This window comes from Corvus hawaiiensis, chromosome 3 (assembly GCF_020740725.1).
Source record: "Corvus hawaiiensis isolate bCorHaw1 chromosome 3, bCorHaw1.pri.cur, whole genome shotgun sequence".
Taxonomy (NCBI): domain Eukaryota; kingdom Metazoa; phylum Chordata; class Aves; order Passeriformes; family Corvidae; genus Corvus; species Corvus hawaiiensis.
Window position 1 is genome coordinate 392,673 of NC_063215.1, and position 23,239 is coordinate 415,911.

A 23,239-nucleotide genomic window follows, 5' to 3' on the forward strand; every position below is an offset into this window, starting at 1 on the left:
TGTGCTCTGTGCCACCAGCCTTTGTTGTGTTCTTGCTCATACTTCTCACTCACACCCATGTCCTTGTACCAACTTCAACAGCAATTATGTCCTTGTCTGATCTTCTCCCATGTGTGAAAGTAGCTGGGCTTTGCTCCTCTGACTTGTCAAAATGACCTGCCATTTCTTCTCTCCTTCCCCCATCGTTCGAGTGCTTCCAACTGTCAGTCTTTTAGCTAGGACTGAGCACTTCCCAGCTTCATCCCTCTCTCCCACCATTTTTATCAATTGAGCTGCTGACAATTTCTCTTCACAGGCTGCTGAGTTGGCCACGAAATTCTTGGATCAGTCACGGAGCATGGAGGTGACACGGACTGTGGCTCCTCAGCTGGTGGCCATGAAGAAATACAGCATGGTGAGGGCTGGCTCCTGCCCCCAGACTGCTGAAGAAGTAGTGACATTGGAAGGGAGAGCTCTATCCAAGGGAAGGATGTCAAGTCACATCCTGGGGTGATGGGTGGATGGATGGCCTTATCTAGAGCTAGGCCGTGCAGAGTCTTCAAGGAGGATAAAAGAGGGCAATGAACCAAGTCCTGGAATAGTGTGAGTAATCCAGGCCTTGGGAGGAGGCAGGAAGCAGAGGAGAGGCTTATCTTTTGGGAAGAGACTTTCTGTTGTGTTTGCGTGGTGGTCCAGCACCAGCTTCAGCCTGGGATACAGGGAACCCATGGGTTTTGTCTCCCATGGAACTGTCTCTGGCCTGCAGGCAGCTGAGCTCTACCTAAACTTGGACCTCATCCAAGAAGCTATCGATGCCTTCATTGAAGGGGAGGAGTGGAGCAAAGCCAAGCACATGGCCAAGGAGTTCGACCCCAGGTATGCCCTGAACTTTGCAAACTATACCCTTCTTGTTCCTCCTCCCACCCCTAGATGATCCCTTGTCCTGTCTTGTACTGTCCTGTTACCCCTAGGTTTCCTGGATTCTCCCCACAGTGGCCTTCCCATGCTCGACAGGGTACATTCTCCACAGCTGTCCTTCCCAAGCCATTTAACATTCTGACACTTTCCTGTTGCCACACATCCCATGGAAATTGTTATCCCCTTTTGTTTCATCCCTACCCATATCTCCCTTTCCCTTGCCATAATTCTGTGCATGCACTTCCTTCTGAAAGCCCTGTGATCCCTTGTTCTCCTCACATACTATATTGTGAAGAGCTGCTTAGACCCTTTCCTTCCCCGTCCATCTGTGCACCAGCAGCCTGCTAGAAAGACATGGCACAGCTGGACATCTTCTGTTCCAAGGTTGAATCCATCCTCTGCACTGATGCAAGACACAAGTCTTGCTGCCTTTTGGGATTCTTTCTACCCACAGGTCAGAGGAGTACGTGGACCAGCGTTATAAGGAGTATTTAAAAAAACAAGGAAAGGTGGATTCGGTATGTGTTTGGGATGTCTCGCAGGCTAGGGAGTTATGTCAGGACCTGTGCAGATCCTTGGGGCCTTTCTCATGGGCCTTTTGCCTGACTGAGTACGAGTGAGAAGTCTGTATGTGCCTGTGAGCCATGGCTACTGCATGCCAGAGCACAGAATCACAGAAGGGTTTGGGTGGGAAAGGACCTTAAAGCTTACCTCAAGCTCATCTCATTCCACCTTCTGCTTTGGGCAGGGACACCTTCCACTAGATTGGGTTGCTCCAAGCACACATTGCTGGGTCATGTCCAATTTGTTGTCCACAAACACCCCCAAGTCCTTCTCCTCTGGGCTGCTCTCCATCCATTCTCCACCCAGGCTGTATCTGTGCATGGGGTTGCTCCGACCCAGGTGCAACACGTGTCACTTGGCCTTGTTGACCTTCATAAGGTTCACACGGGCCAACTTTTTCAGCCTGACCACGTCCCTCTCAATGGAAGATGGGTCACATGGGCTCTGGGATTTCATGGTGTGGAGGGGGCGAGACTCTGTGTCTGGGAAAAAAAGACATGGGTCACCTGATGCCTGCCTGAATGTGAGTAGGAAACCTGGCCTGCACAGTGAATTTATGGCTGTTTCCATCCTCAGCTGGTGGGAATTGATGTCATGGCAGCTCTGGATATATATGCAAAGCAAGAGCAGTGGGAAAAGTGCCTGGAGGTCGCAGCTAAGCAGGTGAGTGCTTTTGTGAGCCCTCAGGGACAGACCTGGGGTCCTGGCACCCTGGAGTGGGTGGGCAGCATGGAGAGCCAGTGCAGGGGCTCAGGAAGCAGCACACACACCCATTGTGGCCAGTCAGGCTGAGTGGGGAAGTGTTAGAACCTAGAAGCATGTTGTGTTTAAATTTTGTGATTAATGGAGCATTGGAAGAAGCTAAATGAGTTGTTTGGACTGGAAGTAATTGGTACCGTGGAAACAGGGATTTGTAGAAGAAAGCCTTCTTTCTCTGTGTTCTTGAGAGTGGTGGTGTCAGAATGAGACATCCTAGTCAGGAAAGCAAATTTGACATTTTTTCAGTTTTACTGACCTGAAACTAACAAAATTACCTCAACAGAGTAATAAAAATGGAGAAAAGCAAAATGAAACTGTTTTACAGTGCTCTTTCAAGGCAGTAACAGGAGACAAGCTCTCAGTTACCAGGATCTACTTTGAGGGATGGTTTGTGGTTATTGATTATTCAGTGGTTATTGATTGGTGATTGGTTATTGAATGGTTATTGGTTCAATGGTTGTTGATAATGGAGGTAACCAAGAGCAGGCAGTTCTTTGGAGTGAGGTATTGGTTCAGATTGAGTAACAGGGCAGCCTTGGCAACAGCACCTGCAGTTAGTGGGAACATCACAACTTACCACTCACGCTAGCACTGAAGCCTTTGAAAAGCACTGGGAATGTCTGGGACTGTGGTTTTATAACTTTGGTTCCAGTAACTTAAGTTTGGGTTCTACTAGAGTGAACTTGATGTCTCTTAGACTTGGGCTTCTCTGTGATACAGATGGTCTCTGTTGTAGTCATTGTTCTCTTGGGAGGCTCCCCTACTGATAGGCTGTTTATCAGGAGCCACAGAGAATAACTGCACACTCCATTTAATGGGAAAGACTCAGTTTATTGTATTGGGCACCACAAGGCCACATTGAGTCTAAGAAGATCTTGGTGTCTGCTCGTGCCTCTAAGAGAGCATTAGCATGACCCTTTTCCATAACCAGTGCAGAATACAATCACTTTGACTCAGCTGTTCCACAGTGATTATACAGCAAAAATGTTACATTTATCAAAACAGGTCACATACCAGACTTAATCTTTATCCCAAGCTATACTGAACATGGTGCTTCACCAGCACTCCATCTGGGTGTTCGAGTTCTAGACATCTACTGGGACACCGGTCTTTTTTCTGCATGATAAACTTGCTTCCATTGCTCAGGTTTTAACAGGATTGCACATTTTGTGCCATTTTCTTCCTCTCATTACTATATTTATGCATGTGTGAAGCAGTTCTTTCCTCACTTGAATTTCTGTGAGGCCAACAGCAGTCCTCAGCAGTGTCTGTGGGGTCAGCACAGGTATGAGCAGCACTCTAAGAGGGTCTGCAGTCCTGAAGCTGTGACGGTGTGTGGATAATGGACTAGAGCAGCTTTGTAAATTATAAACATCTTCACACAGGATTTTAGTTACTTTCTTTGTTAGACTAAGGGCTGCTTTACAGTTGGTAGCCTTGTTGACACACAGTAGAGGTGCTGCATCCTTCAGGTGTTTGGCAGTATTCCTTTGGCAAGTGGTGAACAGCTGGAAAACAGCTGTATTTGCATGTGTGAAGGGCCAGCACAGCATCAGCTAGCCAAGATAAAGGTGTCAGTGGAGCCCAAATCAAAACCCAGGTGTGCTTAGGGCAGTCTGGCTCTGGTTACCTCTTTCACCCTTTGGGACTCAGGTGTGTGGGGTTGTGCACACATGGCTGGATCCATCCCCACTAAGTGGCAAGTCTTCAGTTCATGAGTCTTATGATGCTGCTTTCCATGTGTCTTCTCCAGAGCTATAAAGTCCTGCACAAGTATATCGCTCTGTATGCAACACACCTGATCTGGGAGGGCAGCTGGGATAAAGCCCTGCGCCTGTACGTGCACCATGGAGCACCTGCCAACTCACAGGTAACGAGGGCAGCACGACATCCCAAGGTGAGCTGTCCCAGTGTGCTGTGATCTGCTGCGAGTCAGGCTCCCAGTCAGAACTGGGATTGCCTGGTGTTCAGCATGTCCAGCCCTGCAGTGGATTCTTACAGAGGGCTGAAGGAAATCCCCTGGCATGTTCTCCATGGGAAGGAGCAGGGGACGTTGAGTGTTTGTGTTTGTTTTGAACACCTTGAGCACCAAGTTCAGAACAAAAGGAACCATTTGCCTCTCCAAGAGTACTGGCTGCAGGAAGCATCCTTCCATCCTTTCCTGTTTCCCTGCCTTGTCCTCAGCACCCCTTCTAGCCAGCGATCTCCAGCACTGCCTCTCTGGGAGCCATTTTCTTGGCCCGTGCTTGGCAGCAGGAGAGCTCTAGAGTCTGCTGACTCCCTGTCTGTCTCTTTCCACACTTCTCTCCTTTTTGTTGCAGAATTTCAACATTTATAAGCGTCTCTTTGTGGAGATGGTGAATGCATCTGGCATGAACTGTGCTGAGGCATACTCCAGCTGGGCTGAGCTGCGGGATATGCTCCTTAGTCTGGTAAGTGTGGCCATGGCCACCGCTGCCTGTTCAGCCCCCAGGGGGTCTTGACTGAGCAGGAAGAAGAACCAGTCTCCCGCCAGGTGACATGGGCAGTGTTTTTAGAACACAGGCTTGGGGTAAAGAGCTGGAAGTGTGGACAGTAGGAAAACAGGATCCTGTGAAGTGGATGTGGCTGAGCAAGAGAAGGCAGAGAAGAAGGAGACCCTATGCTCCAGGCCAAATCCGAGGAGTGGGTCTGGACATTGGCCCTTGCAGAGCTCCATGTGGTCACTATGACATGGGAGCTATCATGACATATCCTCTTCTCATCCTCCACCCATATTCAGCAGCTTGTGTGGGGAAAGCACAGAGCTACTAAGCGTGAAAAATATGAGTCCTCCCCATCTCCCCATGGATGCTTAGAACCTTCTGCTCCTCATTCTTGTCCAGAACACCTCAGACAGAGCCCATGATTGCCTTTTCTCTGTTTCTGTCCCACAAATACCTACTTCGAGCATAAGCAAAATCAAAAAATCCTCCCTTTGTCCATCCAGACTCACCCCTGCTTCCAATGCTGGCTATTGCAGTACTGGTGACTCTTCCTGGCTCCCACAGCCTCCTTCCTTCAGCATGCAGTTGGACCCAGAGCACCCAAGGCCCAGCCCTTGTTCAGTCCCAGAGATGTCTGGGTATTTCAGATCCTTCTCTCTCCTGACTTCCCTGGTCTCATGTGGATAAAGAGTGCCCTCGTGCTCTCCTGCTCTCACTTCCTTTCATTTTCTCTTCTCAGTGTGAAAACTTAGTGAAGTCCAGCGAGGCAAACACTCCGGCACATGAGGAGTTTGAGAGGATGCTGCTGATCTCCCACTACTGCGCTACCCGCTCTGCAGCACAGGGCCTGAAGCAGCTGGTGAGGCTTTGAAGTTCCTCTGCCAGGTCACCACCCAGAGCGGGGAACCCCATGGGGATGTGCAGATTCAGGGCTATTCATAGGTTACTATTCCACTTCACAAATCACACATCATGGATGCATGAGAATGGCACTGCAGTAATCTGTCCCAGATAATCTGCAATAATCTGTTACCACTAGCAGGTGAAGCTGTAGGTGGTCTTCTCTACTTATCGTGGGTACTGCCCCAGCTACTGTGGCTGAGCTGTAAACCAGGGGAGGAGCTGATCCATATGCTTGGCATGACATGTGAGAGCAGAGGTGGCAGTAGAAAATTAGGGATCACAAAAAATCTGGTCTTCCCAAGAGAGGGATGGCTTCCTCTCTGCTGTCCTGGGCTTCAAGAGCTGCTGGGCTTCACACATGGTTTTCAGAGCAGATCATCTGCCCAGGGCTTTGGCAGGTACTGGTCCTGTGCACTGGGCCTCTTGGGGGGCTTTGGGAGCTTGTGGACCTGTGTGGGGGCATTACAAGGCCCTGTAGGTATTTTGGAGTCTTGTGTACACTGGGATTTGTTCTTGATCTCCCTGCTGAACTCTTAATCCATGTGGGATTGTGGAATTGTTCTAGAGCTCTGGATGGATGTGGGACTGGAGTCGTGATGGAGAAGGCTGTGGAAAGGAAAGGTTGTGACAGCTAGAACCCCAGTGAAAGCCACAGGGGAGATTCGGGCTTCCCCACGGCTCTGTGTGTGGATGTTGGGGGTCCAGAAACATGTCAGACAACAAGAGCCAAGTCTGACGTCTTGGAAACCTGTACAGATCTCCACAGCTGTGGAATGTTGAGGTGTTGGGCAGTCTGTTTGGGACCATGAAGGAGGAGTGGCCTTGACAGTTCTGGTGTGACTATGGGTATCTGGCAGCAGAAAAGTGAAATTACCTTTCAGTTCCTCTGCTCCAAAATTCTTACATAAGACAAAACTTACTGAGACTGTGGCTGGAATAGGTTTCTTGGAGAGGTTGGAGAGTCTCCATTCCTTGAGATGGTCAAAACCTGACCAGGCATGTTCCTGAACCTGCTATAGCTGCTTCTGCTTTGATTGGGGCTGAGGGCAGGATTTGGGAACTGCCAACAATCCCTTCTAACCTCACCTGTTCTGTGACTCAGGTAGGGGATGTTTGGGTGTGGCTTCTAGTGAAAGCAAGACTTACAAAGAAGAAGAATTTCACCCTCAGGTGATAGTCCCATGTGGTCTGTAGTGAGGGAACTCAGGGTCAGGACTGAAGTTTTTGACCTTTTTTACTTGCAGGGCTTGTATGGGTGCAGAGTCCTTGCTGTGATTCTGGAGTGATCTCATGAGATCCCTTCCAACCTGTTTTTTCTGTGCTGAATTGTGGCTTTCCTGTCCTCTGTGTCCACAGGACACCATGGCTGCCCAGCTGTCCATTTCCCTGCTGCGCCACACAGATCTGCTCCCTGCAGACAAGGCTTTCTATGAGGCTGGGATAGCTGCCAAGGTAAGAGCTACCTGCCACTGGACCAGAGAAAGGCGTAGGGCACCCTGGGCTCAGGGATTCTTGACTTTATCATCCCAAATCCTCCCTTGGCTGCTGGACTCTGCCACTGGAGGCTGTTCCTCAAGCTGGCCAGACCTCAGCCAGTGAGCAAATGGGACCTACAGACCCAGGGGTGGACAGAGGCCATATTATGGTTCTGTCAGTGTGGATGTGAGACTGCTCAGCTCTGCTCTGCATCACCCAAGTGTCTGACAGTCTGCCCGGGAGTCGTGACACATGGCAAGGATAGCAGCATGTCCCCACTGCCTGGACCTGGCTGTGCAATAATAGAATCATGGAATGGCTTAGATGGGAAGGGACCTTAAAGCTCATCTTGTTCCATCCCCTGCCTTGGGCAGGGACACCTTCCACTAGAGCAGGCAGCTCCAAGCCCCATCCAGCCTGGTCACAATGCCTGTCTCCATTTTGTGTGGCAGCCTGTGGCAGTGAACTGGTTGTCCAAGGAATTCAGTCTTCAGGGATGGTGAGCTGGAATGTGCAGTGTCCTTGTCCATTCCCTGGGCTGCAGGCAGGACACTGTGGCACAAACAGAGCCACATCCTTCCCAGCCATGGCTCTGGGAGAAGAACTGTGGCGGTGAGGATGAGCTGCCCAGTCTCACTCAGGGTTCCTCTCCATACCAGGCAGTCAGCTGGGAGAACATGGCATTTGTCTTCCTGAACCGCTTCCTGGACCTCTCAGATGTGAGTATGGTCTGTGGGGGGACGGCTGTCTCTCTAAAGTGACAGTGGGCTGTAGGGCCACCACAGACCCCCAGCCTGGCCAGGGCACACCTGAGGCTCCTGTGTGGCAGCACATTGGAGCTCGTACTGATGGAGAGAGCCCCCGAACCCGACTCAGTGTGTGTCTGGAGAGCAATGGGCGCCCTCACACTACCTGTGGGAGGACCTGCACAGCCCTGCCCAAATCACCCTGGGCATGCCAATGCCCCCATGCACATGGCAGCAAAGAGCACATTGGCCTGACAATTTAGGCCTGAAATCCTCATGGCTGCAGATGCCATTACAGCTTTCAGCGTGATCTCACTCTAGTTGTTCCAACAGAAGAAAAACTACTTGCAGAGTGAAGGCCATGGCCCAGTGATTTGGCCACTGTGATACAAGACTCGGGAGCCCTCTCAGCCCCTTCCTTGACCAGCAGGTTGGCCATCAGGAACACCAAATCCAAGGGAGCTGACAGACCTCACTGTGCCAGACTCCCAAGTGCTGTCAGCAGCTGCTGGGGAAAAACAAAAGTCCCCGATTACATCTTTCCCTTCTTTGATGCCACCTGAATAGGACAGTGTCTGAGAGACACTGCAGAGTGTTGTCATGGATGACAGGAGGGCCTGGTCACCACAGCACGAACAGGCAGGGGCCTCCTCACCATGAATTGTACTGTGAGCTCTACAACTGGCATTGCCTGGTGCTCTACCACTTCTTTCCCAGGCCATTGAAGAAGGGAACCTGGATTCCCTGGACCATTCCGATTTTCAGAGGACAGACATTCCCTTTGAAGTGCCACTTCCAGCCCATCAGCATGTGTCTGTGAGTGTCACCTGTCTTCCTCAGCTGCTGTGAGGAGTGATGCTGCTTCAGGGCCCTTTGAACAGGGATTGGGGGGATTGCAGAGACTGCAGGGGGTGGAAGCAGACCCAGCACTGCCACCTTCTGCCTGTCCCCCCACTGCAAGCACACACACACGCACAGACGTGTGCACACACCTGTGTACACAAACACGTGTGCACAGACGTGTTGCACACACACGTGCACATACCTGTGTACACACACACACACACACTCTCATGCTCTCCAACATACACACACTCAACCACCATTGTGCACCATGCACGTGTGTGTTGTGTGCACATCATGCACGCCCAAGTCCTGCTCTCCCATGTGCTCCCTGGTGCTGCGGGGCTGCAGCCGGGCAGCAGCATCACAATTCCAGGCCATGCACTGGCCTTTGCCCACAGGAGGAGCAGCGGGAGGAGGTGAGGGACTGGGTGCTCACCATGTCCATGGACCAGCGGCTGGAGCAGGTGCTGCCGCAGGATGAGCGCAACACCTACGAAGCCTCTCTGGTAGCAGCAGGTACCGGGGTGCACTCCCTGCCCTGTGTACTGACAGGTAAGCTCCAGGCCAGCTCACTCAGACAAGAGATGACACAGTGCCGTGCAGGGAGTGGGAACATGTTGCAGGGTAGGTCTGGGAGGAGGTCTGGGCTGTGCTGTAAGAGGAGTGGAAAGACTGTGTGGCTGTGGGGAACCAGCTCTGCTGGAGGAGATAGGACTCTCTGTTACTGTGGGGGTGAGTGAGTGCTGGAACAGGTTGCACAGCAATTGTGAGATTGCCATCCTTAGAGACAGTCAAAAGCTGTCTGGACACAACCGTGGGCTGGGGTGGCCCTGCCTGAGCAGGAAGTTGAACCATACAGACCCCAGAGCAATTCTGACCTCAGCCGCTCTGTGATTCAGTGATAGCTCAGGCTGGCACAGCTCTGCCTAGGGACTCCAGGATGGCCAGCACAGACAGTTGTGAATGGGCAGCACCTGGTCCTGCTCTGCAGTGCAGGACTTAAAAAGGGTCAGAGACGGGGGAGCAGGGATGGGCCACCAGGAACAGGGCTCTAGCTCCAAAAGTCAGAAGCTGGGTGCCATCGTTGGACCTACTCACTTGGGTGTCATTGCCCAAGGGCAGTTCAGCCTTCATCTTCATTTGATCCTACCACTCTGGGCACCCCTTTTTCATTTTGGTCTCCTAGAGACCAAGGCAGCATTATTCCCAACACACTGCTGTTGGGGCAGCCCCAGCCACAGCACAGGGAAGGGGTGCACCAAGTGGGGGCCCGCTGTGGGTCTCAGCTTGTTCTGCATGTGTTGCTTTGTGCCCAGGGTACCCAGTGCTAAGAAACAAGATCGAATTGAGGCCAGGCCGAGAAGTGAAGAAGGATGCGTGGTACAAGTTCATGATGGCTGTCAAGGTGAGCCAGAACCCCATGGGCAGGGAGACAGGCTGTGGGTGGGGTTCAGCCCCTCATGCTGACAATACAGCATCCTTCTGGGTGAGCCATTGTCTCAGGGCAGTTCATTGCACTCTCCTGACAGTGCTGCTGGGTGGGGATTAACAGACCCAGTCCTGCCAGTCCACGGGGTGCCTTCAGGCAGGGGGGACAGAGGTGCCCACTTTTAGTGCCAAGGCCTCTCTTGTTTTGCAGACATCCCACAGCCCTGCGGGCCAGGATGTGATCGAGTTCCTCCGACGGTGGTGTGGGGGACTGCCAAGCACCAGCTTCTCATTCCAGTGAGCAGGACTGTGGCAGCTTTCAGGCCTGTTCTTCAACACCTTCCACATCCAATAAACATGTTATCTCAACCCTGCAGTGCTCCTGTTTGCCAGGGGATGCTGAGCCCAGAACACCTGCAGCTGCTGGGCACAGGGCTGTAAACCCTGTACATGTGTCTCAACCCCCACATCCATGGGTGACTGTCACAATGGCACCATGGCTCTGTCAACATCCCTGTGCCTGGGGAGTGGCAAGCAGGGAGATGGGCTCACAGAGTAGCTGCATTTTCCTTCCCTTGGCAGGCCTCACTCCCAACCAGCACTCACCTGGCAGAGCCACTCAGAACAGCCAGTGTGGAAAGGAAAAGTTTATTTATTCAAAAAACTAGAGATCCACACCACAGGGATTCTTCCCCTTCTGTTCCCTGACATGTCTGAGCACAGGCACAGCCAGCTGACATGCCTGCAATGACAACAGGACTTGGGCCCCAGCACCTCTGCCCACCCCCATCACTGCTGACAGAAACCGACAGAGCCTTCAGCACACCAGGAAGGGCCTGGCAGCTTGGGGAGAAGATGGGAGAGCATCTGGGGCCCACAGCACCTGCTGACCTGCAGGGTCCGTCCCAGGTGGGGTGGTGGAGCTGGGGGGAGGGGGGAAGGCACACCTCTCACCCCTGCAGCCCACCTTATGCACACCAACACTGCAGAAGGTGTGACATCACCTTGCTGGATCACAGCACTCCTGCAGCACCACCTGGGAGTGAAGGAGCACGTGTCAGTGCCAGGCTGTGCTGCAGGGCCCAGCATCATGCTGACTCCTCTGCCCATGTTCTTAGGAAGAGGTGTTTTGGGGGGCTAGTGTAGGCATGGACCCTCTTGATGGCAGAGCCTGCTCTCCCCGTCCCAAGCACAGCCCACGTGGTGTGCTCACCACTCCAGCTACGCATGAGACTGAGCAAGTCCTGCCAGGAGCTGCTGCCTCTCACGGGGCGGCTTCTCCATTGCTGCATTTGGCCTGGCCAGCTAGAGAGGAAAAAAAAGACAAAAAAAAGTGGAGTGGGACAAGGATATGTGATGGGCAGTGTTCTCACAAGAAAAGAACAGGCCTGGCTACCAGGGGGATGAAGAAGAGGGTCCCTCTGCAACTCCCCATGAAGGGCTGCTGGTCTGGCACCTAGGCTGGCTAGAAGAGGTTCCAACCAGCATCCCCTCCCCCCCCCCCGTAGTCCTGCACAGCCTCGTTGTTCCCAGCAGAACCCAGCACCTTCCAAATGCAGCACAAAGGCAACAATCATGGGGGAGATACAGGGAGATCCGTCCAGCTCAAAATGGCGTACCTGCTCTTTGCCATAGCTGTGTGCACAGGGCCCGATGCCCTGGAAGACTAGAGCCACCAAACAGCACCTGCCTGACAGCACAGCTTCTGCAGCTGCCAGCAGCAAGGAGGGGAACCAGAGGGCCAGGGCTGTGTCCTGTGGAGCAGGGGATCAGAGGAACGTGGGCACTGCACCAGGCCATCTGAACACACTCAGCAGAGACTGTGTGGGCAGCAGGGGAAAGAAGGGGGAGAAGGAGAGAGAAGGGAAGCAGGAGGGAGAGTGAGAGGGAAAAGAGACGAGAGGAAGCAGAGAGAAAGAGGCTGATGATGGGAGGACCGGGGGTGTGCAGTGACCCTGCAGACTCACATAGATGCGCGTGGTGTTGAAGGGACAGTCATTAGTCGCAATGGCTGAACGGGCGTCCATGGGCAGCGCGGAGCTGTTGCAGCCCCTGACCAGGTGTGTGCCCCGGCTGTGCACCGTGAGGGCAATGGCCAGCGCCAGCCCCACACTGCACGCGGTGGACAGGAGGCAGTTCAGCAGAGATACGCTCAGCAGGGTCCAGTGCTGCAGGCAGCAAGAATACGAGTGGGACTGGCACGAGTGTGCAGAAACGCTCAGGCCAGGCACCTACGTCTCTGCAGAGCTGCTCCCCCGAGGGAGCACACACCATCTCTTGCCTCTTCCAGGATGGCTCAGCCTTACCCTCGGATGAGGCTCTCGCACCTTTTGCATCCTTTACCCCCTGTGAGCTCGGCACCACTGGACGCCCCTTCCCTCGGGCTCGGTGGAGACCCCCACACGGGCCACACAGGCTCGGCCGAGTGCCGGGAGCCCCCAGCCGCAGCCCAGCCCGGCGCACCCCGAACCCTGTCCGCCAACTCTGCGAGCCCACGCAGGACCCCCGACCCGGCTGCAGCTTCGCCCATCGAAGCGCTTCTGCTCCAGGACGGTGCACCCGCTGCTCCCACCCTCCCGGGGCCGAGCCGGGCACAGGCGACACCTGCAGCGCCGGCAGCCGCCGCCGACGCGGAAGGAGCTCGCGGGGCCAAGGTCCAGGGGAGCGGCTGCCGGCGAGGCAGGGCCGAGCCGAGGCCCCGCGCCCGCTCGGCCCCACAGCCCCGCACTCACCAGGGCCGCCCGGGACAGGTTGTGCGACACCAGGATGGCGACGATGCCCGCCGCGATGCTCTGCGGGGAGACCTGCGCTCAGCATGGCCCGGGCAGGGCAGGGCCCGCCGCCCCCCGCCCGGTCCGGCCCCGCTCACCAGCAGCCCCGAGCACACCGACACCACGTTGGCCGCCGCGTATTCGGGGGTGACAGCGCGGCGGGCGCCGGCCACATGCCGCAGGACCGAGCCGTGCACGATGGCGCCCAGCACGAGGCTGCCGTGGCCCAGCACGATTAGCCCCAGTCCTGTGCGCATCAGCCGCCGCGGCTCCGCCAGCGCTCCCGGACCCCGCTGCCCCCGGGCCATGGCTGCCGCCGCCGCCCCGCCGAGCGCCACCGCCCTCGCACCGCCCCGGGGAAGGGACGGGCGGCCTCGGCCCGGCCCCCCCGCCCCGCCCGGAAAGAGGCGGCACTCGCGTATTTACAAAACAGTTTATTAAAAATAGGAAATGATAGAAATGAGATGCAGGAGCCGCGGCTCAGCCCCGCTGCGCGCTGGGACGAGCCTGGGCCCCGGGGCCGCTGCAGACCCGGGAGTTCGCGGAAGGGCGGGGGGGCTGCAGGGGCCGCGGGGCCGCAGCCCGGGGCCAGCACACGCCGCGGCCCCAGGCGGGTGCGAACCAGTAAACAAAGTGCAGCCGGGGGCGGGAGCGAAGCGCCGGGCGGGGACTGGGGGACGAGCCCGGCCACCCCTAGGCCCAAGGCGCGGGAATGGGGGGGAGTGACGGGGGGTGCAGGGCTTAGGGGCTCACCCCTGCTTACCTTTAAATAAAAAAAAAAAAGAAAAAAAAAAAAAAAAAAAAAAAAAGAAAAAAAGAAAAAAAAGAAAAAACCCATTTCTGTGCTGTGCAAAAGACACTTTGTACAATTCAAACAGAACAAACTCCATGCACATGAATGGGGCTGCAGAACACCCCAAGCCAGGCCTCAACTCCGCAGCACAACCTGGCAAATCCCAACAAAAACAGGGCTGGAAATAATACTGATGCGCAAAGTCCCCTTTACGAGGCGGGCAGGGAGGACTGTCGCTGAGCCCAGCCACGGCACATGCAGGATGAGCTTCCAAGCACTGCAGCTGGGGTCTTGCGGATGCCCGACAGTGGTGGGCAGACACAGATGGGTCGCAGGCAGCGAGGCCACGCTGGCTGCCCAGGAGCCATGGGGTTAAGATGACACAGTCACTGCCGTCAGGGCTCCATTCCGAGTGTAGTAGAACTTGCTAAATGCCTCTTCAAGTAAACAGGTGAGTCTGCTCTGGTCAGCCTGGGGAGAACAAAGATAGTCAGGGGTAAGCCCCATCCACTCAAAGCTGAGAGCATGGCTGGAGTCCCCCAGGACAGGGACATGGCTTATTTCTCCTGCCTCCCCCTCCCCAAAAAGGGCTGATGTGGCATAAACCATTGAACTCTGAAAAAGGAACACAGGCCTATAGTCCTACCTGAGCCCCTGCTTACCTCGCTGATGAATCCAAGCTGGACCAGTTCAGCTGCCAGCTCCTGGATGTTGTCATCTGCAACACAAGGAAAGGTGTCAGTCCTTGGGTCCAAGGGTGCTGCTGGCCCCAGTGAACCTCGGCAGGGGCAGAAGGGTACTTACTGGGCTGCAGGTCACAGCTCAAGTGTCGATTCAACTTGTCTTCCAGTTTCAGCAGCAGTGTCAGCTGCAGGGCAAAGAAATTCTCATGAGGGACTGCAGTCCTGCAGGCTGCCACGGCAAGCCCAAAGCAACCCTAGAAATGCTCCCTGGGATGGGAACCACCCCTCCAGAGCCCCACAGGGATCTAAAAGAACAGCCACTGCCAGTTCCATCCTAAACTGCAGCTGGCAGCACCATCCTGCACTGGAAGCCAGGTCAGCAGCAGGCACAGGCCTGGCTCAGGCTCTGGGTCCTGACAGTGGCAGCTGCAGCAGTGCAGGGTTACCCCAGGCACCCGCAGCACATCAGAGCCATGAGCCCTGCACAGCTGCCCCAGCCTCCCCCAGCTCAGCCAGACGTAGAAACATACGTGGTGCTTCACCCCCTCCTCCACAGACTCGATGTTGCACTGCATCAGTACCACCTGGAACAGAGGCACAGACCCCATAAGCAGCTGCCCCACACACCTGCCTGGCGATGGGAGTGGGAGACAGAGCCCCCAGCGCTCACCTTGCGGGTCTCCACCTCAGCGGGCTCTGGGGTTGGGGTTTTCACTGACGGGGGAGCAATGGGAGATTTCACCACGACCTGCTGGGGCTGCTGGGGTCGTGGCATTCCAAAAGCTGTGAGGGGATAGATTCCATTCCTACAAGGAAGGAGCAGCATCTCAGGTTACACCTCTCCAAATTTTTTCCAGTCTCCCACACAATGAAACGTGTCTTTTAAAAAGCCCCTCTTACCTCACATCCTCCAGGAACTTGTCCAGCTCCAGAGCTGGAGATTGTGAGAAACTGTAAAACAAAATGTCCTGAGATGAGAAATCATCTCACAGTACCATCCACTTGGGTCTCTTGGGGTGCAGTTTCAAATCCCCATGTCCTGGGCTGTGTCCATGGGCAGGATGGGTGTGGACAGAGGCAGCTATTGGTGTGACAAGCTCTAATCTTCCCTTAAGGACACAACTATCCATAGGAGCTAAGGATGAGGCAGCAGTTATGGCAGAGCCAGTGTCACATCCCTCAGAACTGTCCAACACACAGTTATTTGGCCCAATGACACCGTTCCTGGCCAGGTGTTTCACAAACACCTGCTGTACCAGGTCCCTGGTTGCAACAAACACTTGGAACAGCCAAACCCCTGTCTCAAGGCTGCTCTAAAGCATTGCAGAGATGAGGCAAGGACTGCAAAGCTGCTGGAAGCCTGACAGGATATCCACAAGTGCTTTGCGGCCCCACAAGTCTGGTATGGGCTGCATACCTGCCTCAGATCCCACACCACTCTCCAGCCCCTCCCACACCCCCAGCAGCTGGGATCATCCCATACTCTAACACAGCAGTAGTTTTCAACAAATTTTACAATTTTTTTCTGGCAGCTTGGTTTGCATGGCAGTCTGATGAACCATCCAGAAATGATGCTGACATTTCAAGTCGTTGCTGCTTTCTTTTCCAGCACCTCTGAGGTACAGCACTACCAAAAAGAGAGTTCCAGGCTGATACCCACAGATAGCCAAGCCCGCAGAGATTGACGTCCCATGTACGTAAAGGATCTCTCTTGCACAGCTTTGGCTGTTCACTTGTTGTCCTCCATTTTGAACTTATATCAAGAACATTCCAAAGGGAATTCCATACTACTGTTTCCTAGCGCTGTGACAACTGGAACCTCGGGTTTTTGAAGGGTCTCTGTGGCTCAGAGAGCTACTTATATGGATGGAGGTGTTGTTCCTTGTCATCTTGGTTACTCTTGTTCAGCAGCCTGAGCATCCCAGAACTCTGGGCTCCCCTGGAAGCACCCTAGGCTTCTCTGGGAATACAGTATTCACATCTTAGTCTTCAGCTAATCTCTCGACTAGCCAAGGCTTTGTTATCCAAAATGTACATCACTTTTTGGCACTCTGCTTGCTCCATACGTACTACAGTCACTCCCTCAGGGAGCCTCCCCTACAGTGTAGGTAGTGCTGTGTGTCTCTGACAGCTGCCTCAACTGCCCTTCCCAGTGCATAGTGTGGAATAAGAAGCTCCATTAGGAAAATGCTGAGGAAGCCCTTTCTTTGAAGTGCTGGACACCATCTGGCTAGTCTGTGACTGGTCAGAGCACCTCCTCAAACTGTTCAGCCATGTTTTGCTGGGGACTGATCCAACTACAGTGTGTTCATTTCACCCCTCCATCTGGGGAACAATTCATCTCAGCTGCAAATAATCTGCTCTCAGGACATGGGTGCAAGGTCTCCTTCCACCCAGGAATCACCCTCCCCAGAAGTGTGTGTGCCCAGACAGTGACTGCTCCTTCACCTCCATCTCCACCAGCTCCCATTGGCACCCAGTTGTTGGGGTTCCTCCCCCCTGCCATGGGGTCCTGGGAGAGGGGACCCTGGGGTAGAGGCATGGCCCAGGCACGGGGTCTCCCTGCTCCCCGGTCACATGTACCCTAATCCTGTTCACCACTGGTTATTTTGTGTTCCCCTGCCTGGGGAGGACCCTGCTGCTCCCATGATTAAGAGTTCCTGGGCTGGACCCCGGCCATGTGGCTGGAGAATAAAGATCTCTGAAACTTCTATCAAGAATGGGTCCCTATTTCTTTCCACGGGCCTCGCTGCCTAATGCATGTTGCAGGAGACCCCACTGCAACACCCCGTCAGTGGTGAAACACCAACACTAAGCTGATGTGCAGAGTCTCAGGCAGAGCCTGTGGTGCTCACACCAGTGCCCCTGCACTGCTTCCCTGGGCAGCCCCCCTGAGCACACCACGGGGACTCACATCATCTTGACTCCTTCCCTGTCCTCATGATTGATCTCTGCCAACACTGCGTTCATGTCAAGGTTTTTGGTCATTTCTTCTAAAGCATTTTCAGGAATCATATCTATTAAAAAAAAGGAGTAAGTTAGAGCAATTGCAGTTCCTCTCCAGCCTCAGAAAAGCAATGAAAAGTGCAGAGGCCTTATGCTCTCCGATGCTCTCGGAGGAGGTCAGGCACCATGGCCCTCCTGGCCCCACAGCAATCACAACCACATCTGACAGCCAGGTACCTGCAGAGAAGCAGGGGGGTGGGGAGGGGCATTCCCAGGGTGCCAGCTCAGTGGGGTGAGCACTGACAGCTCAGCAAGGCTCTGCAGAGCACTGACTGATGTGGGGACGTGGCTCCCAGGGCTCTGTACTCACGCTGGTGCCCAACGATGCAGTGAGCAGCCAACAGCTTCAGCGATGGCACCTCAAACAGCGCCTGGTGGAACAGGAGCTCCCGGGCCGTGGGGCGCCTGCCAGGGTCCTGTTCTAGACACTTCTGAATGAACTCCTAAAGACAAAACCTGCGTGAGACAACAAGCAATGCCACCAGAGCAATTCAGGGCGCTGACCCCCTGGCTCACCCGCTGCAGGGGATCCTCCAGCAGCTGGATGGCACTGTTGATGGCCTCCTGCGGCACATAGGACGACTCCCCGTTCCCCTGGATCTCCAGCACTGCCATCTGCAAACAGAGTAGGGCATCAGACTCCACTGGGAATGGCAGACTGCATGGAAGATAGGCTCAAGGAGACCACTGCCAAGCATGAGATCACCACAGCCAAGCTGTTTGGGGGTACTTAAGGTCACATTTGGAGAGACAGAGAGAATGGCGTCTCATTACAACAGCTTGCACCTAGTACCCCAAAAGACTGCCCGGGAGCCCTGGGAGCTCTGCCAGCAACAACCTGGACAGTAAGTGTCTCCATTCTGAACCTCATGATCCATTGGCCTGTCATTCTGTTTGGTAATTCCATAATGAAGCGGTGACTGGATCACTGCCAGGATCTGACAGTGTCCCTTCAGGTTCTGTGAATAGCTCTGCATCACAGAACAAGAGCAAGCACACAACTCATCAAGAATGGGCTCCAGCCAACTACACAGACATTGATTCCGAGTTAGAAAAGGCTGGAAAATATTGCAGAGAACATCTCTGCATTCAGCTTAAGTTTTGTTTCCTAAAAGTTGCATCTTTCCACAGTTCTCTTCCTGGTTCACTTATGGAACGTGCAGCACAGGTTGAGGGTTCCTTGTGTTGGCTCTTTCTGATAATTCTCAGAAAATACACCTAACAACAACTCCCATTACCTGGACTTGGACCTACTGACTGCAAGGACAGAGGAAGCACGAAGCTGCTACGACCAGGTATGTCAGACACATTGACTGCAATCAACATCTATAGCAGATGGGCACAGGATAGCCCAGAAAAAGCGACAGACTGCAGCTGTCCTCTGCTCCAGACACCCCAGGCACTGAGCACATACATAACAGCTTGCAGCAGTGACTATTCCTTCCAGCCAGTGGGTCCCACTTCAGGACTGGCTAAGACCTGCTAAGTAATTCATTACCTGTTAGGAATTTTGGGAAGCACTGCAAATCACTGAGCCATTTACTTCTCAGTGAGGCACTTGGGGGAGCCTCCATAGGGATCCCTCCAAGGCAAAGTGCACTTGGCTCTGAGCAAAAAACACACTTGTCACTGAGCAAACCCACCCATGGCCACAGCCTTTCCAGAGCTATCTCTTTCCTGAGATTCATCATTTCTGTCCCACAGCCCATGTTCAACACTTACCTCCAGTGCACACATCCCAAAGGAGTAGATGTCCACAGCAGTGGTGACATTGGCAACTTCTGTAACACAGAAATAGCACTGTTATCAGTCAGCTCTGCACTCAGCAGCACCACTGCACCAGACTGGGACAGTCCTGCAGCTTCTGCCTCCTCTGCTACCAAAGAACAGAGATGAAGCATTTCAGCAGGCAAATGGCTCAGAACTGTTAAGGTGCCATCTGTCAGGAGCCTGGAGCTGAGAGCAAGGTGCAGAGCAGCTTGGAAGCATCATTAAGGCCAAAAAAACCCTGGGCTTGCAGCCACAGCCACGCCATACCTCCATATTCCGGGGCAAAGAAGTGCAGGTTCTTCTGCTCCTCACGACAGGTCTTCACATGGTTGTTAATTGTGTCTGGTGCCACTAGAAGAAAACCAGGAATGCTTAGGATACAGGAAACCATAGCCCATTCCTGATGAAATCCCAGGGAACACCTGCAACTCCAGGCCCTTGGTGCCCAAAGGGGCAGAATGGTGGCATTAAGGTGACTCTTCGAAGTCCTCATCTCTTGTCACCTGCCCCAATACATTCCTGCATTGTTTCCTTGGCAGCTTAGCATCACTCTCCAAGGGAAAACCTGGAGACCACAGCTGCTGCCTACTGGGAAGACAAGCTGGGAACAACTCCCAGTTGAAATGCCTAAATTCAATCAGATCTATAGCATTTGTCACAAGCAACTCGTTCAGAACAGCAGCCTGAGGAACAGCCAGAGATGCCAAGGTCACTGCAATTGGTCACCACCTCGGGGTTCTGGGAGGCTGGACCTATGAGGCGTCTCTTCCATGTATCAGGAGGATCCTGGTGCCAAAGTACCTCCAGACAAGAATCAAGCCAAGCTGCTGAAGGAGGGGAGGTGCCCACCCAGACAGCAGAACCTCCCAGCAGCCAGCACCTCCACAAACCACTTGGAGCTATGGGGAGGAAATAACTTGCAGCCACAATAACAGTGAGCAGAGCACAAATATGGACGCCCGTGAAAGATAAGCCTGTGGGACAGCCACCTCTGCAGAGACTGAAAACAACTCTCCAAAACTAAGCAGCTGTCTCTGTCAGGGAGGGACACGGAGGTGGGCAGGGGGCACAGAGCCACCACCCATTTGAAGTTCTACTGTCACACTGGAATGCGCCCAGTCCCAGAGTCTCAGGCCCATGTCCCACCTGGTCACCCTCCTGGACAATCAAAATCAGTCCTGGTCTGTGCTCGCACAATGTGGGCTGACACAGGACGTGCCAAACCACTTGTATTTTTCCACACCCAAGAGGATTCCCAGCTGAGTGACTAGTTACCAGTCTCAGAGGAAAGATGTTCTTTGGGCTCTAGTCAGACAAGAAGGATCTCCCTTGGTAACTCAGCTCAGCCTTGCTGTGTCACACATACCCAATCATATAACCCGATCCGAGCACTGGAAGCAGAGCTTGCTCCAATAGCTAGGGGCTTCTTTACCAACCAACCATTCACAAGTAACTGCTTCCTGTTCCCTGTGTTAGCTCTGATCCTAAGAGTCCAGCAAGATGACTTCATTCCTAGTGCTCACCTGTTCCCAGACATCACCAGATCCTCTCACCTTCACATCACCAAACAGCATAAGCTACATTCTTTGCCTTCTCCTAGGACCTGTTCTGTTTTCCCAGTGACACTGACTGCTTTGGACAAGTTCTAGCCACGGCCATGCACAATCACACCAGTTCTCTCTACTGGGGACTCTGACCCAAAGGATCTCAACACCCCCCCACATGACAAGAAGCTCAAAGCCTCCCTTGAGGAGCCAGCAAATGGCTGATCCTCGTCAGTACCCAAATGATGAGCTCTGGACTTTTATGCACCTTTGTATTTTGCATTCCTGAGTCAGTTACAACTGGAGTTTGTCCAGTCCTATGGACTGGACAGGATGTGTTCCTGTGCTGCTGGAGCCAACCCCTTAGCCCCAACCCTGTCACCACACATCCATCCAGTGCCAGACTTGGAACACAGAGTAAAGCACCTGTGGCTTGTCCAGCACACTGGGTTCTCATACCAGGCCTTCTAAAGAGAGTATTTAAGGCCTCAGAAACCCTTCTGTTCTAACATCAGATTTATATTGTTGTTTATGGGATCCTGGATGTCTCTGTGCCCAATGCAGTGTACAGGAACTATCATACAGATGTTTGTGATACCTGTTAAACCTGCAGCTACTGCAGGCATGTCAGAGGGATTCCCAGTGGTGAACTAGACAATCTGGAGACACAAAATAACTTATTTTTTAACTCTTCTATTCGTTCTGCCTTTCTTATCAGTAAAACGCATTGCAAGAGGAAACAGGAACCAAAAACTCAACAACCTGGTTCTGCCAAATATGGAGCAGAACCAGACAAGGATAAAGTCACCCTCCACACAATGTTGTGATCAGCTTCATTTTCCAGTGTGTCTTTAAAACCTATTAATACCACATGTTGGATGGTCCAGTCCACTATCCAGGCACTCTGTTCTTGGCTCCTGAGCCCATTTAAGGACAGGGTTGAGGCAGTAATCAATCACAGAACAGATTATCAACAGAAAGCTCAGCGGTGACAGCTGACACACTCCCATACCAGACAGGCAGGTAGAGTGGAAGCCCAGCCTCCATCTACAGTGTCCTTAATGAGGTCCAGCCAGCCTTGATAATGAGCTACTCTGCATCCAGGTCTTACAGACCTTCTGCAGTAGCACCAGCATTTCTGGAAAGAACCAAGCTCGCCCTGTCTGTGGGAACCTCCAACTCAGATACAGAGAACTGACATACAGGCAGCTCTGAATTTGCTGCTGTGGGTCAGCCAGGGACCTGTCCCCTCTGGTATTCTGGTCCTTGTGCTTCGTAACTTGCTGAGTCCCACTGGAGTGTTTTTCCATCACTGTTGCAGAGATTGTCTCTGTGGCTGGGTTTGATCAGCCACACTTGGCAGGGAATCTGCCTGTTCCAGCCATTTATATCCCAGCTCATGTGCAGCTTGACTGAAGTGACAGGTGTCACCTCACTCTGTTATCGCAGAGCTGAGGCAGCACAGGATCAATGATATCAGACCCCCAGAATCTCCTATGTTTCTCAGAGCTAAGCAGGGACAGCCCTGCCAGACACAGTTCTGCCCTATGTATCACTGACAGCACAACCTGCTTCTGAGGTCAGCTCTGAAAAACTCCCTGCAGGTGTGCCCAACACAGCAGGCAGAAGTGCTGTTACAACTGTAACAGGATTTTAGATGCTAAGACAAGAAACTTTGGGTTTGGTCTGGTCACTATTGCAGGTCATCTTGGTGCATGGGTCACTTAGCACTGATGGGCTTGAGAGCTTCACCTGAGCCTACATTTTAAACCAAACTCCTGATTGTACAAGGTAAGAACACACACCAGAAGTTACTCTGACACATGTTGTCCTACCCGACTCACACACAGCTGCTATGTGCCACCTATTCCTATATTCTCAAACTGGCTCCACGATGTGCATCATTGGATGGATGAAGGCTGAGGATGGTTATGTTAAGTGAGACAAATGATGAAGACCACAAAGGAAAGTCAGATCACCAACAATAATGGATGTGTCTTTCTCAGCCACAAGAAGGTGACTACAAGGGGCAGATTACAAGACACAGCCCCATGGGACTGACAAATCTGGTGTGCAATTAGCAGAGATTAATTTTAGAAAAAGATTCAGCCAAATACGGTGTCTGAGCAGGGCAGGTCATAGGAAGAGATGTGAAGCACAGCAGAGGGTAGGACAAGCAACCTGTCATTGACAAGCTGAACTCAATCTGACAATAAAAGCATAAAAAGAGATAATCAGCATTCCTACAGTAACATGCTGTAGCTGGTCAGACTTCCCAAACCCTCAAAAACATACAAAGAGCTGGCCAGAATAAGTGGACAACCTGTGCACCCACTGGTTGTTAGCAGTGCCAGCTAAGGGCAATGGTGGCATTCCTTCCTAGCTGTCCCCACAGCAGGTTTAGCAGAGGTGCCTGGGCCTACAGCCCCCTGCTCTGGAACACTCGATGCTGCAGAGGACATTTCCCTCTTGTGCAGTGTCCATCTCACACTTGCCTTTATTCTGCATTCAGAACTTCCTCCTTGCAGGCAGGAAAGATAGCCTGTCCCACAGCCCCCCCATGGCCTTGTCCCATGGCTCTGCCTCTC

At 53.3% G+C, this 23,239-nt stretch overlaps 3 protein-coding genes across 7 annotated transcripts in view; 1 reads left to right on the top strand and 2 right to left on the bottom strand.

Moving 5' to 3' along the window:
- IFT172 (intraflagellar transport 172) overlaps positions 1-10,453 on the top strand; it is a 38,284-nt gene extending 27,831 nt beyond the window's left edge. For all 3 annotated transcript variants that reach the window (XM_048298972.1, XM_048298973.1, XM_048298974.1), the window contains 13 exons: positions 296-394; positions 746-855; positions 1,352-1,415; positions 2,038-2,124; positions 3,974-4,090; positions 4,542-4,652; positions 5,425-5,544; positions 6,945-7,040; positions 7,724-7,783; positions 8,528-8,626; positions 9,055-9,208; positions 9,973-10,061; positions 10,296-10,453. In XM_048298972.1, the coding sequence (XP_048154929.1) occupies positions 296-394; positions 746-855; positions 1,352-1,415; positions 2,038-2,124; positions 3,974-4,090; positions 4,542-4,652; positions 5,425-5,544; positions 6,945-7,040; positions 7,724-7,783; positions 8,528-8,626; positions 9,055-9,208; positions 9,973-10,061; positions 10,296-10,385 (1,296 nt within the window). In that variant the 3' untranslated portion in view covers positions 10,386-10,453. The remainder of the gene's footprint in view (positions 1-295; positions 395-745; positions 856-1,351; positions 1,416-2,037; positions 2,125-3,973; positions 4,091-4,541; positions 4,653-5,424; positions 5,545-6,944; positions 7,041-7,723; positions 7,784-8,527; positions 8,627-9,054; positions 9,209-9,972; positions 10,062-10,295) is intronic.
- Positions 10,454-10,716: 263 nt separating this feature from the next.
- KRTCAP3 (keratinocyte associated protein 3) lies at positions 10,717-13,192 on the bottom strand. 2 transcript variants are annotated; one of them, XM_048298994.1, is made up of 6 exons: positions 12,954-13,192; positions 12,817-12,876; positions 12,052-12,252; positions 11,704-11,838; positions 11,298-11,389; positions 10,717-11,120 (listed from the first exon to the last, which is right to left on the bottom strand). In XM_048298994.1, the coding sequence occupies exons 1-5, from the start codon at positions 13,161-13,163 to the stop codon at positions 11,306-11,308; spliced, it is 690 nt and encodes a 229-aa protein (XP_048154951.1). In that variant the 5' UTR covers positions 13,164-13,192; the 3' UTR covers positions 10,717-11,120; positions 11,298-11,305. The 2 variants fall into 2 exon arrangements, with proteins under 2 accessions (XP_048154951.1, XP_048154950.1); XM_048298993.1 differs by having other exon boundaries at positions 10,717-11,389.
- An 82-nt stretch (positions 13,193-13,274) lies between these two features.
- NRBP1 (nuclear receptor binding protein 1) overlaps positions 13,275-23,239 on the bottom strand; it is a 34,027-nt gene continuing 24,062 nt past the window's right edge. For both annotated transcript variants that reach the window (XM_048297972.1, XM_048297971.1), the window contains 11 exons: positions 19,375-19,458; positions 19,060-19,118; positions 17,854-17,952; positions 17,648-17,780; positions 17,246-17,348; positions 15,232-15,282; positions 15,002-15,137; positions 14,862-14,915; positions 14,453-14,516; positions 14,311-14,366; positions 13,275-14,119 (listed from right to left, as the gene is read on the bottom strand). In XM_048297972.1, coding sequence (XP_048153929.1) covers positions 14,021-14,119; positions 14,311-14,366; positions 14,453-14,516; positions 14,862-14,915; positions 15,002-15,137; positions 15,232-15,282; positions 17,246-17,348; positions 17,648-17,780; positions 17,854-17,952; positions 19,060-19,118; positions 19,375-19,458 — 938 coding nt within the window. In that variant the 3' untranslated portion in view covers positions 13,275-14,020. The remainder of the gene's footprint in view (positions 14,120-14,310; positions 14,367-14,452; positions 14,517-14,861; positions 14,916-15,001; positions 15,138-15,231; positions 15,283-17,245; positions 17,349-17,647; positions 17,781-17,853; positions 17,953-19,059; positions 19,119-19,374; positions 19,459-23,239) is intronic.